This window comes from Panthera tigris, chromosome F2 (assembly GCF_018350195.1).
Source record: "Panthera tigris isolate Pti1 chromosome F2, P.tigris_Pti1_mat1.1, whole genome shotgun sequence".
In the NCBI taxonomy this organism is placed as follows: Eukaryota; Metazoa; Chordata; class Mammalia; order Carnivora; family Felidae; genus Panthera; species Panthera tigris.
The window spans coordinates 6,846,293-6,863,547 of record NC_056676.1 but is presented as its reverse complement, the minus strand read 5'-3'; the positions used below and the strand labels follow the sequence as shown (position 1 = coordinate 6,863,547).

The 17,255-nt window shown below is 41.3% G+C and overlaps 2 protein-coding genes across 2 annotated transcripts; both read right to left on the bottom strand.

Annotated features, from left to right (window-relative positions):
• Positions 1 to 7,407: 7,407 nt before the first annotated feature.
• MRPL15 (mitochondrial ribosomal protein L15) lies at positions 7,408 to 15,814 on the bottom strand. The gene is made up of 5 exons (XM_007090557.3): positions 15,617 to 15,814; positions 14,583 to 14,737; positions 13,823 to 13,988; positions 9,304 to 9,427; positions 7,408 to 8,608 (listed from the first exon to the last, which is right to left on the bottom strand). Exons 1-5 carry the CDS (start codon positions 15,722 to 15,724, stop codon positions 8,271 to 8,273), a joined length of 891 nt encoding a protein of 296 aa, XP_007090619.1. The 5' UTR covers positions 15,725 to 15,814; the 3' UTR covers positions 7,408 to 8,270.
• LOC102953539 (cytochrome b-c1 complex subunit 10) lies at positions 9,442 to 10,494 on the bottom strand. The gene has a single exon (XM_042973441.1). The coding sequence runs from the start codon at positions 10,249 to 10,251 to the stop codon at positions 10,081 to 10,083; it is 171 nt and encodes a 56-aa protein (XP_042829375.1). The 5' UTR covers positions 10,252 to 10,494; the 3' UTR covers positions 9,442 to 10,080.
• Positions 15,815 to 17,255: the final 1,441 nt, after the last annotated feature.

Below are 17,255 nucleotides of genomic sequence, written 5' to 3'. Positions count from 1 at the left end.
AAGATGGTCCTAACAGTGATTCCTGTAAATTCTAGGTTATTAAGGGTTTAATAACAAGCCAAACTATGTAATCCTGGATAAACATTTACATCTCTTGGTGGGAGAGGAGCCAAGATGGCAGAACAGCATGGATGTTTTTTTTTTTCTTTTTTTTAATTTATTTTTTTTTTAACGTTTATTTATTTTGGAGACAGAGAGAGACAGAGCATGAACGGGGGAGGGTCAGAGAGAGGGGGAGACACAGAATCCGAAACAGGCTCCAGGCTCTGAGCTGTCAGCACAGAGCCCGACGCGGGGCTTGAACCCACGGACCGTGAGATCGTGACCTGAGCCGAAGTTGCCCGCTCAACCGACTGAGCCACCCAGGCGCCCCAGCATGGATGTTTTTTATGTGTCTCACACCCATGAAATCCAGCCAGACCAACACTAAACCATCCTACACACCTAGAAAACCGATCTGAGGATTAACACAACAATCTGCGCAATCTGAACCACAGAATTCAGCAGGTACGCAGCGTGGAGAGGCGAACTTGGGGAGCGAGAAGCCACGGGAAGGGAGATGCTTTTGCAGGCGGAGAGAGGATGGAGACTGTGGCGGGGTGGGGGGCGGATTTTGGGACAAGCACCCCTCCCCAAAAGCAGCTGGAGAGAAAGTGGAAAATTGGAAACAGTTGCAGGGACTGAACTAAAAAGGGAGAAAGGAGAAAGGAGAGGGTTTAAATTCCATTAAGACTGTAAACAAGGGGGGCGCAGAGACTGCAACTGCGCAGCTCCCTACCTGGCGGTGCTCGGGTGGGAAGGGCGAATCCCCAGGAGCTGAGTGGGGTCCGGGAGGTGCTCGGGCCACATGGGGAGAAGCGGCTCCACTGCTGGAAGGACATTTGGTAGAGACGGTTGAAGCCACCTGGTCCCGGCATACCCCGGAAAACGGCCACAGTCGCTGATGCTGGAACAAGGTCGTCGAGGGTGAAGCCCGCTGCCAGGCGTGTGTTGTGATTTTCCATAATCCCCGAGACGCTGCTGCTACACCATCTCGCGACCTTTTTCTGGGGCGGGCTGGCACCTGGCCGCAGTCTCGGGGCACCGGCAGCAGCAGGGTCTAGCAAGCGTTCCTGGGTGCAGCCGACATTTGGCCGTTGCTCATTCGGCCAGTGCTCGGTGAGCCCCTCCCGCAGAGGGGCCGAACGGGTCAAGGCCGCAGTCCTTCAGAAGTAAGGGTCCGGGGAAGACAGCCGCATCTGAGACAAAACTTGGGAGAGAGGTACTGCCTGGGGCCTGGTCATGGAGAATGAAGCGGGGAGTGGACAGAAGCTGAAGAGAGAGGACAGGTGCGCAATCGCTGATCGGGGAGAACAGACAGGGTAGCTGCAGGACGCCATTTTCACGATCCCACCCACGCGCATACTTACGAGCGCCACCACCACCCACCCCAGGAGGCCAGCGGCGCCATCTAGTGGAGAACAGAGCCATCACACCGAGCCCCGCCCGACTGGACCCACCTCGCTCTTCAAGAACACAAGTCTCACCGATGGCTTAGTTTATGGACTATGAAGTGCTACATAGACTGACTTCTAGGGGAAAACGAAGTAATTTCAGTCCTACTTCAATCTGTCAGCAGGTCCATCTATTCAATTTTATTTTGTTTTTATTAAAAATATTTTTTCTTTTTTTACTATGTTTTTTACGTTTGTGTAACTTTTTTCAAATTCTATCTTACTTCCATTATTTTAATTTACTTCAGTGTATTCACCTTTTCAAACGATTTCCTTTTTCTTTTTCGTTTCTTTTTCTTGAATGCAGAAAAACTTCATTTTTACTTTCAATTTCTATTAAAAGTATCTTTAATTTTTTTTACTATATTTTGCTTTTATGTAAATTTTTTCAAATTCTATTTTACTTCCATCATTTTAGTCTACTACAGTGTATTCACTTTTTCAAATTTTTGAATTCCTTTTTTTTCTTTTTCGTTTCTTTCTTGAGTAGAGAAAATTATTTTTATTAAAAATATTTTTAATTTTTTTCTACTATATTTTTTTACTTTTGTGTAAATTTTTTCAAATTCTGTTTTACTCCCATCATTTCATTTTAGTCTACTTCAGTGTATTCACTTTTTCAAATTCTCAAACAATGTCCCCCCCCCCCTTTTTTCTCTATCAAACCACTTTCAACACCCAGACCAAAACACACCTAGGATCTAGCATCATTTATTAGATTTGTGTGTGTGTGTGTGTTCTACTTTTTTAATTTTAATTTTCCTACCTCATTAATTTCTTTTCTCCCTTCAAAATGACAAAACAAAGGAATTCACCCCAAAAGAAAGAGCACGAAGAAACGACAGCCAGGGACTTAACCAACACAGATACAAGCAAGATGTCTGAACTAGAATTTAGAATCACGATAATAAGAATACTAGCTGGAGTGGAAAATAGATTAAAATCCCTTTCTGCAGAGATAAAAGAAGTAAAAATAGTAAGAATGAAATTAAAAATGCTATAACTGAGCTGCAATCACAGATGGATGCCACGGCGGCAAGGATGGATGAGGAAGAACAGAGAATCAGCGATATAGAGGACAAACTTAGAATAATGAAGCAGGAAAAAAAAAAAGGAGACTAAGGCAAAAGACCATGATTTAGGAATTAGAGAAATCAGTGACTCATTAAAAAGGAACAACATCAGAATCATAGCGGTCCCAGAAGAGGAAGAGGGAGAAATAGGGGTAGAAGGGTTATGTGAGCAAATCATAGCAGAAAACTTTCCAAACCTGGGGAAAGACACAGACATCAAAATCCAGGAAGCACAGAGGACCCCCATTAGATTCAACAAAAACCGACCAACAAGGCATATCATAGTCAAATTCACAAAATACTCAGGCAAGGAGAGAATCATGAAAGCAGAAAGGGAGAAAAAGTCCCTAACCTACAAGGGAAGACAGATCAGCTTTGCAGCAGACCTATCCACAGCAACTTGGCAGGCCAGAAAGGAGTGGCGGGATATATTCAGTGTGCTGAATCAGAAAAATATGCAGCCAAGAATTCTTTATCCAGCAAGGCTGTCATTCAAAATAGAAGGAGATAAAAAGTTTCCCAGACAAACAAAAATTAAAGAGTTTGTGACCACTAAACCAGCCCGGCAACAAATTTTAAGGGGGACTCTGAGGGGAGAAAAGATGAAAATACATATATATAAATAAATAAATAAATACCAGAAGCAACAAAGATTAGAAAGGACCAGAGAACACCACCAGAAACTCCAACTCTACAAGCATCATAATGGCAATAAATTCCTATCTTTCAGTACTCACTCTAAACGTCAATGGACTCAATGTGCCAATCAAAAGACATAGGGTAACAAATAAGAAAACAAGATCCATCTATATGCTGTTTACAAGAGACCCACCTTAGACCTAAAGACACCTTCAAATTGAAAGTAAGGGGGATGGAGAACCATCTATCATGCTAATGGTCAACAAAAGGAAGCCAGAGTAGCCATACTTGTATCAGACAATTTAGACTTTAAAATAAAGACTGTATCAAGAGATGAAGAAGGGCATTATATCATAATCAAGGGGTCTATCCACCAAGAAGACCTAACAATTGTGAACATTTATGCGCCAAATGTGGGAAAACCCAAATATATAAATCAATTAATCACAAACATAAAGAAACTCATCGATAGTAATACCATAATAGTAGGAGACTTCAGCACCCCACTCACAGCAATGGACAGATCATCTAATCAAAAAATCAAGAAGGAAACAATGGTTTTGAGTGACACACTGGACCAGACGGCCTTAAGACATATATTCAGAACATTTCATCCTCAAGCAGCAGAATATACATTCCTCTCCAGTGCACATGGAACGTTCTCCAGAATAGAACATATACTGGGACACAAATCAGCCCTAAGTACAAAAAGATCGAGATCATACCTGTGCATATTTTCAGACCACAACTCTATGAAACTCGAAACCACCCACAAGAAAAAATTTGGAAAGGTAACAAATACTTGGAGACTGAAGAACATCCTACTAAAGAATGAATGGGCTAACCAGGCAGCTAAAGAGGAAATTAAAAAGTGTATGGAAGTCAATGAAAATGATAACACCACAACCCAAAACCTCTGGGACGCAGCAAAGGTGGTCATAAAAGTATATAGCAATCCAGGCCTTCCTAAAGAAGGAAGAAAGATCTCAGATACACAACCTAACCTTATGTCTCAAGGAGCTGGAAAAACAACAGCAAATAAAACCCAAAACCAGCAGAAGACAGGAAATAATAAAGATTAGAGCAGAAATTAATGCTATCGAAACCAAAAAAAAAAAAAAACAAAACAAAAACCCAGAACAGATTAATGAAACCAGAAGCTGGTTCTTTGAAAGAATTAACAAAATTGATAAACCACTAGCCAGTTTGATCAAAAAGAAAAAGGACCCAAATAAATAAAATCAAGAATGAAAGAGGAGAGATCACAACCAACACAGCAGAACTAAAAACAATAAGAGAATATTATGAGCAATTATATGCCAATAAATGGGCAAACTGGAAGAAATGTACAAATTCCTAGAAACATACATGACCAAAACTGAAACAGGAAGAAATTGAAAATTTGAACAGACCCATAACCAGTAAGGAAATCGAATTAGTAATCAAAAATCTGCCAAAAAACAAGAGTCCAGGACCAGACGGCTTTCCAGGGGAATTCTACCAAACATTTAAGGAAGACTTAACACCTATTCTCTTGAAACTGTTCCAAAAAATAGAAATGGAAGGAAAACTGCCAAACTCTTTCTAGGAAGCCAGCATTACCTTGATTCCAAAACCAGACAGAGGCCCCACTAAAAAGGAGAACTTTAGACCAATTTCCCTGATGAACATGGACGCAAAAATCCTCAACAAGATATTAGCCAACCGATCCAACAATACATTTTAAAAAAATTATTCACCACAACCAAGCGGGATTTATACCTGGGATGCAGGGCTGGTTCAATATCTGCAAAACAATTAACATGATTCATCACATCAATAAAAGAAAGGACAAGAACCATATGATCCTCTCAATAGATGCAGAGAAAGCATTTGACAATATACAGCATCCTTTCTTGATAAAAACCCTCAAGAAAGTAGGGATAGAAGGAGCATACCTCGAGATCATAAAAGCCATATATGAACGACCCAACTCTAATATCATCCTCAATGGGGAAAAATGGAGGGCTTTCCCCCTAAGGTCAAGAACAAGACAGGGATGTCCACTCTCACCACTGTTATTCAACATAGTATTGGAAGTCTTAGCATCTGCAATCAGACAACACAAAGAAATAAAAGGCATCCAAATTGGCCAGGAGGAGGTCAAACTTTCACTCTTCTCAGATGACATGACACTCTATATGGAAAACCCAAAAGATTCCACCAAAAAAAAACTGCTAGAATTGATTCATGAATTCAGCAAAGTTGCAGGATATAAAATCAATGCACAGAAATCGGTTGCATTCCTATACACCAACAATGAAGCAACAGAAAGAGAAATCAAGTATCAATCCCATTTACAGTTACACAAAAAAATCAGAAAATACCTAGGAATAAATCTAACCAAAGAGGTGAATAATCTATACACTGAAAACTACAGAAAGCTTATGAAAGAAATTGAAGAAAACACAAAAAACGGAAAAACATTCCATGCTCATGGACTGGAAGAACAAATATTGTTAAAATGTCAATACCACCCAAAAGAATCTACATATTCAATGCAATCCCTATCAAAATAACACCAGCCTTCTTCACAGAGCTAGAACAAATAATCCTAAAATGTGTATGGAACCAGAAAAGACCCCGAATAGCCAAAGCAATCTTGAAAAAGAAAACCAAAGCTGGAGGCATCACAATCCCGGACTTCAAGATGTATTACAAAGTTGTAATCATCAAGACGGTATGATACTGGCACAAGAACAGACACTCAGATCAATGGAACAGAATAGAGAACCCAGAAATGGACCCACAAACGTATGGCCAACTCATCTTTGACAAAGCAGGAAAGAATATCCAATGGAATAAAGACAGTCTCTTCAGCAAGCGGTGCTGGGAAAACTGGACAGCGACATGCAAAAGAATGAACCTGGACCACTTTCTTACACCATACACAAAAATAAACTCAAAATGGATGAAAGACCTCAATTTAAGACAGGAAGCCATCAAAATCCTCAAGAAGAAAGCAGGCAAAAACCTCTTTGATCTTGGCCGCAGCAACTTCTTACTCAACACGTCTCCAGAGGCAAGGGAAACAAAAGCAAAAATGAACTACTGGGACCTCATCAAAATAAAAAGCTTCTGCACAGCGAAGGAAACAATCAGCAAAACTAAAGGCAACCGACAGAATGGGAGGAGACATTTGCAAACAATTTATCAGATAAAGGGTTAGTATCCAAAATCTACAAAGAAATTGTCAAACTCAACACCCAAAAAAGCAAATAATCCAATGAAGAAATGGGCAAAAGACATGAATAGACACTTCTCCAAAGAAGACATCCAGATGGCCGACACATGAAAAAAATGCTCCACATCACTCATCATCAGGGAAATACAAATCGAAACCACAATGAGACACCACCTCACACCTGTCAGAATGGCTCACATTAACAACTCGGGCAACAACAGACGTTGGCGAGGATGCGGAGAAAGAGGATCTCTTTTGCATCGTTGGTGGGAATGCAAGCTGGTGCAGCCATTCTGGAAACCGGTATGGAGGTTCCTCAAAAAACTAAAACTAGAACTACCCTACGACGCAGCAATTGCACTACTAGGCATTTCTCCACGGGATACAGGTGTGCTGTTTCGAAGGGGCACATGCACCCCCATGTTTATAGCAGCGCTACTGACAATATCCAAAGTATGGAAAGAGCCCAAATGTCCATCGATGGATGAATGGAGAAAGAAGATGTGGTGTGTACACACACACACACACACACACACAATGGAGTATTACTCAGCAATCAAAAAGAATTTAAGAGACAAAACAGATGAACATAAGGGAAAGGAAACAAAAATAATATAAAAACAGGGAGGGGGACAAAACAGAAAAGACTCATAAAAATGGAGAACAAACAGAGGGTTACCGGAGGGGTTGTGGGAGGGGAGATGGGCTAAATGGGTAAGGGGCACTAAGGAACGTACTCCTGAAATCATGTGGCACTATATGCTAACTAATTTGGATGCAAATTTAAAAAAATAAAAAATAAAACAAGTTTAAATAAATAAATAAATAACATACTCTTGGTACATAAATTACCTTATAAACTGAATCTCAGTCAGCAATACAGAAGGTAGACAAGTGAACAAAATATTGCATCATTTAGGTTTTTAATTTTTTTATTTTAAGAAAATGGACAGCCAGGAATCACTTTATTCTTGCTGTGGAAAAATTATCATGAATTATTTAGATTCAATTGCAGCGGGACAAATTGCGTTTCTGTATGGTTTAGATACGACGTAACTTTGGAAAGCTAAATAAGCTTACAGATTGCTGAAACTTTTACATTAACTGAGTTTAATTTTCACAATACCAGCTGTTTTTATGGCTTACATAATTACTGAACAATTTTTCAAAAATCATTTAAAATGAATGAAAAACAAAGATCTCCACTATCTATGAAATAAGTAAAATATCAGAACACTTACCTTGTTCAAGAAAAAGGCTAAGGGCTTAATCATTATTGTCTACTCTTATCAGATGACTTGAGAAAATGAATTCGCTTGGAATTATTTCAATTTTGCTAGCAAATATTGTACTACTTATTCACTAGCCTTAAATCTTAAACTCCTATCCCAAATCTTAATAATCCAGAGTTGAAAGCTTTCCATCTTGACACTGGATAGAGCTTCCTGAGGCCCCTGATTCAGATGGGCAACCAGTAGCAACAGCTTAGCCTTGACAGGCCCACCCATCAATCCCGTTCCAGCTGCACCTTCATTTTGATTTGCAACAATGATAACACAGACCTGGACAAAAAGATCATGAAAAAAAGAACGCTCCCCTAAGAATTATAATCTTCCTTTGGCAGAAAACCAGGGGGTTTGTTTCTTTAACTGAGAAAGAACCCGCACAGATTCAGTTCCTCTATACAGCCTTGCTTACTGCATTTTTATTTTAATTTTAGATAAAAATGGAAACTGGACTACATGGAAAATTTACAACTAGAGAAAAGATGACGAGAAATATACATGTTTCAGTCTCTTTTCTTCCAGAACTCTTTTACAACTCTGCTTTCTTGGAAGGAATTCATGAGCTGTAATACTTGAGGAGACTCTCATCTGTAGGTTTTAGGATTTTCTTATCTGCCATATTCACCACCCATCCAGGAGCAAGACCAAAGAAAATCTGCCTTGGATCCTTTCGAGTACTAAGCATTTGGAAGAGTTCATCTTTAGTGATATCAGGTAAAATATAGCCATACTTCTTGGCGAGTTCAAGTCTTGCTTCAGGAAATTTGGCAGGATCCGCCAGGTAACCACGATTCTTTGCATCTGTATAATACGGTACCAGTGCTTCCGGCGGAAGCATTCGTTTGGGAATGGGTTGTCCACGCAGAAAGAATGGAACAGGTTTGCACAGAATGTCTGAAAAGGTTTTAAATAAAAAAGATACAAGTAGCGGCTATATGTATATGATTTTAATTATTAATGTGCTTAATGTTTTTAATTGTTAATGTGCTTAATGTTTATTTTTGAAAGACAGAGAAAGAGGGCAAGTGGGAGAGGGGCAGAAAGAGAGAGGGGAACAGAGGATCCGAAGCAGGCTCTTGTGCTGATAGCAGAGAACCCAATGCGGGGCTCGAACTCACGAACTGTGAGATCATGACCCAAGCAGAAGCCAGACACTCAACTGACTGAGCCACCCAGGTGCCCTTCTTTTGATTATTAATTTTTAACTACTACCAAGATGGGAACTTCCAAGAATTTTTTATTATTATTATTATTAAAAAGACTTGTCTTAAGTAAGCAAATGGAAATACTTCACTTTCCAAAATTTGGATCTTGAAAATCAAAGTTACCTCTGGGTTACCAACAATGAGTGAATTTCTAAACATGGTATATAATATCATATATATAAGTCCCATGTTTAAAAACAAAAAACCTGCTCATGACACAGTGACTGCGGAATACTAGAAGCCACACCACGAACAGGAAACCCTAAAACAGAAGACTGAGGTGTCCGAACCACAAGTCAGAGGGGCCATGAGGCCTTTTAAATCCTCACACGGCAGCCAGCAGGAGATGAAGAGGGAGGAAAAAGGGACTGCAGGACATCTTACCCAGGCTTCTTGGATCGTAGAAGGCCGTAGTGACGACACCACCATTTTTTTCGATTGCAGCGATGGCTAGTTCTGAAGCCAACTGTACTTCAATATTAACTTTCGCCTTAAAGGTGTCAGCACCCTGTGACACGGCAAAGCAAAGTCTGTTTGTAGGTAGCTCGGCTAACAGTGGAGTATAAAATTATGGCAAGTTTTTTTACACTGTGTTTTCTCCTCCAAAATGCCTACAATGTTACAGTAATTCCAACTCTAAATTCCTCTGCTTCCAGGTCCTACCAAACAACATTCATTTCTTTTACGTTTGTTTAGGCTATCTTGTTTTACCAACTTTCATTCTCCGTAAGCAAGGACGACTACGTTTTCATCCTACATATTTAGTAGACAGCAACACAAGCATCCATCCCCAGTATTTCATTAATAGTGGACTGTTTAATCCCGACAACCCCATGACAAAATTATTGCTACACCAACTTCATAGATGGGGACACAAAGCACACAGAGGTTGAGCAACTTGTCAAGATCACACAGCTAGGATTCTAACCCAGGGAGTCCAGTCACAGCGTGTGTTTTGTTTTGTTCTTTTTCAGAGCAAGGTTTAATGCTGTGTGTATTCAAACATGAAAGCCATTTTCACAAACATGGAGTCCTAAGTCATGCTGTAGATATCCTTGGGGCCTTTCCTGAGGGCGGGGGCTGTTCCAGGTACAGCAGGAGCTAACATGGAAGGAGACAACACCAGCAGACACCAGAGGGATCCAAGAAGGGTCAGTTTACCTAATCATCCTTCCTAAATTTGCCATTAATATAGGGCACCCAGTCCAGAATCAGCTGGCAGCCCATGGCCCATACCAGCCCTACCGTGCCCACAGTGCCCCACATGCCTGCTGTGGGAATCCAGGTTGTGGCCAGCTCGTGGTAGCACAGGCCCAGGAACGTGCCCAGCATCGCAGTGCGGGCCACAGCTCAGGGTGACGCCTGTATTTGTGTTCTTACACACAACATTCTACCATACTGAGATGGATAGAAATGTCTCTTCTTTATCCCTAAGTTAGCAAGAGGCCAAGAAATTTTTAATGATGGGATGAGTGGGCTGGAACCAGTGGAAAAATAAAAATCTGACAACAGAGGTGCCTGGCTGGCTCAGTCAGTAGAGCATGCAACTCTTCTTCTTGGGGCTATATCTGAGCCCCCTGTTGTGTGTAGATTAAAAATAAAATCTTAAAAAAAAAAAATCTGGAGCACCTGGGTGGCTCAGTCAGTTAAATGACTTTTTTTTTTTTTTTAATGTTTATTTATTTTTGAGAGAGACAGAGACAGAATGCAAGTGGGTTAGGGGCAGAGAGAGAGAGGGAGACACAGAATCGGAAACAGGCTCCAGGCTCTGAGCTGTCAGCACAGAGCCCGATGCGGGGCTTGAACTCACGAGCCATGAGGTCATGACCTGAGCCGAGGTCAGATGCTCAACCGACTGAGCCACCCAGGAGCCCCTAAATGTCTGACTCTTGATTTTGGCTCAGGTCATGATCTCCCAGTTCATGGGTTCGAGCTCCACATCGGGCTCTGTGCTAACAACGCAGAGCCTGCTTGGGATTCTCATGCTCTCTGCCCCTCTGCCCCTCTGCCCCCATCTCTCTCTCAATAAATAAATAAACCTAAAAAATTAATTAATTAGTTAATTAATTTTTAAAATTCTGACAATATCTGATCTTGGAGGGATCAGCTGCCTCTTAGACAAAAGATTCACTCTGCTTTTACTACTGATTTTATCACAGCCTCTAAAAGGACAAAAAAAGTAAGAACTTTTCCCTAGAATAATCAACACTAAAAAAGGTAGACTTGAACTTCCTAAAGTTCTGGTTTTGGTCATTTTAATTAGGCTGTACTACATTTTACTCTAATTTCAAAACAAATTCTGAATTAAAAGATGGTAGTATTACTATTTTGTGGTAATAGAATTTTTTTTTGCTATTTTGGTGTGGTTGAATCAGGCTGGCTCCCAATCAAGTTCCCTTTATTAATTATGAAGCTTTAATGTACTTCAAAAACACTCCTTTGGGATGCCTGGGTGGTTCAGTCAGTTAAGTGTCTGACTCTTGGTTTTGGCTCAGGTCATGATCTCACATGGGATCACGGGATCCCAGGGCTCGTTCGTGGGATCGAGCCCTGCTCTGTCAGTGAAGAACCGGTTTGGGATTCTCTCTCGCCCTCTGTGTCCCTTCCCCACTCACACTTGCTCTGCCGCTCTCTCAAAATAAATAAACATTAAAAAAAATAGGTTCCACCCATTCCATCAAGTAAGACACAAATATTCCACCAAATAAGATGCATATTCTCACATTTTTTTCCATCTATGATACTGGTCCGCATTTTATTAATCAATGGCACCTCTGACTCAACAAAATAAGGTCTTGGGGCGCCTGGGTGGCTCAGTCAGTTAAGTGTCCAACTTCAGCTCAGGTCATGATCTCACAGTTCATGAGTTTAAGTCCCATGTCAGGCTCTGTGCTTACAGCTCAGGGCCTGGAGCCTGCTTCAGATTCTGTCTCTCTCTCAAAAACAAATTTAAATAAATAAATAAATAAGGTCTTGCCATATTATTTGTGAATTTTAATTACTATTCCAAATTGCCCAACTATTTCCTTTTCTTGGGCATTAGAGTTAATTCTGGTGTTTTCAGTATTATAAATACTATTTTTAGGAATGTCTTTATATCAGTTAAGTTTCTTTTTTTGTTATTCCTTGAAAACATATATTCTGAAATTGGTAATTTTGTGCTATGGATTAATTATTACCATTATTTATTGCAAATCTAAAATCCAGAAAAGGTCAACCAATTTACAGCTACAAATGACTGTAACTGTACTTACTCAACTGTTGCCCTGGTGTAGTTTTCAGGATTATTTTCCTAGTTAATATAGATACATGCCTGAAAGCTGCTGGAATGTGCTGTCTATTGGCTAACAAGGTCACAGATTTTTCCATATTAATTTATATGTATATTCCCTTATATACCCAGGATAGAATACTGAGGCTTAACTGAGTATTTTGTATTTTATTTTCAAATCATTTTATTTGGAAAACTTTTATCCACAAGGTTCATTTTTTCAAAGGAACCTGAAAGATTTTTCCATAAGCACATGCCTCCCTCTAGTGGACACTAAGTTACTTACATAGCTGTATTACTGACCTACAAGAAACAAAAGTATTAATGAAGAAATTTAACTGTTTATGAAACTCTTAGCCAATTTCTATAAATAGAAAAAGGTTTTGCTGCAGTTAGAATTAGATTTGATTCTGGGTGCCTGGGTGGCTCAGTCGACTGAGCATCTGACTTCAGCTCAGGTCATGATCTCACAGTTCGTGAGTTCAAACCCCACATCAGGCTCCCTGCTGTTAGCACCGAGCCTGCTTCAGATCCTCTGTCTCCCTCTCTCTGCCCCTCACCACCCCCCTCAAAAATGAATACATATTGAAAAAATGAGAAATTAAAAAAAAAAAAGAATTGGATTTGATTCATTCCTTGTCTCCATAAAACTAATTATTATGAGCCAGTATTTCCAATACTGAAAATATAGCAATGAACTAAAGTACTTGTCATTACATTTAGACATAGAATTTACATTATAGTGTGAAGAAGAGTATGAAAAAATAAATGCATTACTTGGTAATAAAGGTCAGGTGTTTATACATTCAAAGAAAAATACTTTGCACAGGGTAAAGCAGACAAGAGTATGGGGGGGGGGGGGAGGGAGGAGTTGTGAGTATTCTTTTATAAAAGGATGTCAGAAAAGATCTCCCAGATATGACATTTTGAGCAGAGAATCAAAGGGAGAGAGCCAGCTGAATCGATACACAGCAGAGCACCCCAGAACCAAGGACAAAGGCCATGCCAACTTCCTCAAACTACAACTGAGTATAACACAGTGTAATGGTTATATGGTAACTCAAAAGAAATAAAAGTTGGCCGGGGGGGGGGGGGGGGGGGGTGCCTGGGTGGCTCAGCCAGTTAAGTGTCCAACTCTTGATTTCAGCTCAGGTCGTGATCTCGAGGTTCATGGGTTCAAGAGCCCAGCATCGGGCTCTTCGTTGACAGTGGGGGGCCTGCTTGGGATTCCATCTCCCCCTCTCTCTGCCCCTCTCCTGCCCTCTCTCTCTCAAAATAAATAACCATTTAAAAAAAAAGAAAGAAAGAAAAATTGGGGCACCTGGGCTGACTTCAGCTCAGGTCATGATCTCACTGTTCGTGAGTCCGAGCCCGGCTTCAGGTGACCTCAAGCCCCACTCCGGGTAAGTTTGAGCCCTGCTCCAGGCTCTGCACACACTCACTCACTCACTCTCACTCTCTCTGTTTCTCTCTCTCTCCCTCTCCCTCTCTCTCTCCCCTCGCTCACTTGCTCTCTCAAAAAATTTTAAATTAATTAATTAAAGAAATAAAAATTAAAAAGGCAGAGTGTTGATTATATGGTAATCAGAAATAGCCTTCTATGTGACACCAACAAATCTCATCCAGACTTACCTCCTCCACCAGCTGGACACCATAATCCCTTTTAAGTGGCTGGATGGTCACACCTCTCCCATTGACAAGCTGAGTTAAGTCAATAGGTTGAGTAGGATCCACTCGACCCAAATCAATAAGATATTGCAATCTATTCAGACTCAAAGGCTGATACTGGCGTCTGAAGCTACAAAACAAAGTAACAATTGGAACACTCAAATGGCTCTTCCCATAAGTTCTTCCGATCAACTCAAAGCTTTGTCCTCTATTTTCCTCCCTCGATTTACATGATTTAACAAAAATAAAACCATCCTGAGTGCAACAAAATCACATAATATCGCTTGCTTTTTGGCAATGAAACAGAACCAGAACTTCATTTCACTAAAAACAATTTGCCTCTCTAAGCATTTACTCCACTCATTTAAACAAATTTGTCAAATGTGACTTATGCATTAACGGAGCTCAAAGTAACAAGAGGAGTTGTTTATTGGGTGACTACCCAGGTTTTTATATACATTATTGCTAAGCCTCTAACCAACCACAAGAGCTGGTATTACCATCTCCTTTGCCAGGTCTGAGCATCAAGTCCGGGCTTTTTTTCCCTCCTAATCCAGGCCAAATTTCATTACCAAAAATGATTCAGAGAAACAGCAACAAAAGTTTACCTCAAAGTGAATTTAAATTTCTACCAAGCAATTGTTTTTTTTTTTTTTTTTTGGGGGGGGGGGGGACTGTCAGTGAAAATTAGGGATTTTTACTTTAAAAAGCAAAGCAACCTTACCTATGACCTTCATTAAACCCATATTTTGGGATTCGAATGTAAAATGGAGTCTGGCCTCCCTCAAAACCCAGTCTGGGCCGGGTTCCTCTCTGCCGCTCTCCCTTATGGCCTCTGCCACATTTTCGACCTCTTCTCTGACCTCTTCGCCGTCTTTCCTACAAGGAAAAGAAACGCCATTCATTTCTCCAATCAACCAGTACTAACAGCTAACGCTAGGTGCCAAGCTCTGTTCTAACCTCCGCTTTTAAGTTAGCATCCTTGCCTCTGTAAATGTAGTGAATTCTTGTAACCAAAGTCCAAATTGTGTTTCAAAGGAAAAGTTCCAAGGACGGAATGGAGGTAAGGACTCTAGGATAGGCTGGAAATGAAAAAAATCCTAGAATCAAACATCCACAACAAACAAGGTTTACACGATATTTAAGAACACTTATTTTGTAATTAATTGTAAACACATAATCGTTACCCATGTGTATTATTTAAACCTTAATTTGTAAAGAAAGGATTTTTTTCCCAAGTTAACTTCCTGTCACTTCGTGAAAACGAACCGATTCTTTAAATAATAGTGTGTTGGCGCTCAGTCCCGGGTTGTGAGTTCCAACCCCACGCTGGGTGGAAACAAAATATTTTTAAAGTTAAATAAATGACAGTATGTCAACTGACAGCTTTTCTAGCTGTATTCAGTGATTTGCAGAAAAGACAACTACCGTAATCAATTCAAATCTTTCCCACGAAAATAAAGTTAACGGGAAAGTAGCTCATCTTAAATCCAACTCTGAACGAGGCCATCATTTTGTGGCTCCTGCGACTTCACGCCCTGCGCCCTAATTACAGAATCACGCTTTACCATATGAACCTTATTACGAATTGGGACCGTGTTACGAATTGGGTTCTCCGTGCAGTTGAGAACAAGGGCTCGGCAACCCTACGTTTATCCCAACACCCTCCGCAAAGAGTGCGGGAGAACGATGGCGAGGGACAGGCCGCTTCCATCGCCCCTTCCCCCGCGCGTCCTCGCACCGCCACCAGCAATTTACCGGTTTCCTGGAACCTGGATTCGGCTTTAGGTTTGCCAAGCTCACACGTGGAAGGGCCCGGAGGAGGTCCAGGGCCCCTGTCCCACCGCCCTGCAGGGGACCGGCCATGACCCGCACAGCCAAGACCCTCCAAGGGCGCCCGGGGTCGCCTCGGAGCCCACGTGGTCTCCGGTCGCTGCTTTACGGCCGCGGCCCCGCCCCTGTCGTACCGCAGGAACTGCTGCGCTCTCGGCCGCTGGGCTCGCCGGTGTCCGGGAGAGCCCTGGTAGCGTCCGAAGTTTTGCAGCTTAGTCTCTGCGGCTCTACCTCGTTTTCTGGGTTTTAGTTCGCTGGGGGTGCGAGCGTAGTTTGGGAGACCGTGCCTTGACCTCGTCCCTGAGCCTACGACGTTTTCCCCGGCTTTAGAAAAGCGCGCATTGAAAACGCCGTGCGTTAGGGAATCTTGGGAGTCCGTGTTTGGCCTGGCACGTTTTGTCGTGTCTTGTCCTCTAGGAGACAGTGTCTTCCCCGAGCTCCGCATGGAGCCCAGACCAAAGTAACGGGAGCGCTAAGCCTTTAGCTTTGAGCTTCGCCTGACTACACGCTGTGAGAGACAAAAATAATACCCGGGGTCCAGCTATTAAAATGCCTGGCTCGTACCGACCTGTGAGTAAGACTCAAACTATGCGTTCTCATCCCGGTGTATCTACACTACATTGCTGTGCCTGAGCTGCTGAGATAACTAATTTCGCTCATTGTTTAATGATGTTAGCGCTTGGTTATGTGTCAGGCGCGTGTTAAGTCAGCCTTACTCGGTTTATCTAAACCAGTCGTAGAGATGTTTTTATTTTTTACAGACCAAGAAGGTAAGGCTTGGCAAGGTCGAGTAGCTGGACCAAGGTCTCACGATAAAAAGCAGAGCCAGGATTCAAACTTCTACCTCCTTACAAAGTAGTATTTTTTATCAGATAAAACTGAGTATCTGCAGCACGAAATACATAAGGTTATTTTCATTCAAAAAATAGCAACTTCCCTATTTTTGCCTTGAGGGGATGTAATGTCAAAGACCATGTTCCCTCCTTTTGTTTTATTCTTTTTACATTTCGCTGTCTTGCTGTGGAGTTGTTCTTCCTGGTTGCTATTAGTTATACAATAGTGAAGTTGAGAAATTTGGGGAGGCGAACTACTTCTATGTTTGACAAAACCTTTCTGAAGTTATTTTGAATGAAATATAAAAGAAGGAAGATGCATCCATTTGTTTAAGCATATTTATGAGCACGTCACTAACTTGTTACTGAGAAATATACAACGATGAAATCAAATAGGATCTTGCTCCCAGGTTTTTTGAAATCTACAACAGGAAATTTGTCAAAATTGAGGGTTTGTTTTTTTTTAAGATTTTATTTCTTTTTTAAGATTTCCTTTTAAGATCATCTTTTTTTTCTTGTGTTTATTTACTTCTTTTGAGAGAGAGCGAGCAAGCACACGAGCCGGTGAAGGAGAGGCTGAGAGAGGTGAGAGAGAATCCCAAGCAGGCTGCACACTGTCAGCATAGAGCCTACTGCAGGGCTCCAACTCAACCCTGAGATGACCTGAGAGGAAATCGAGTTTGATGGTCAGCTGACTGAACCCCCCCCCAGGCACCCCTGAAGTCTTTAAG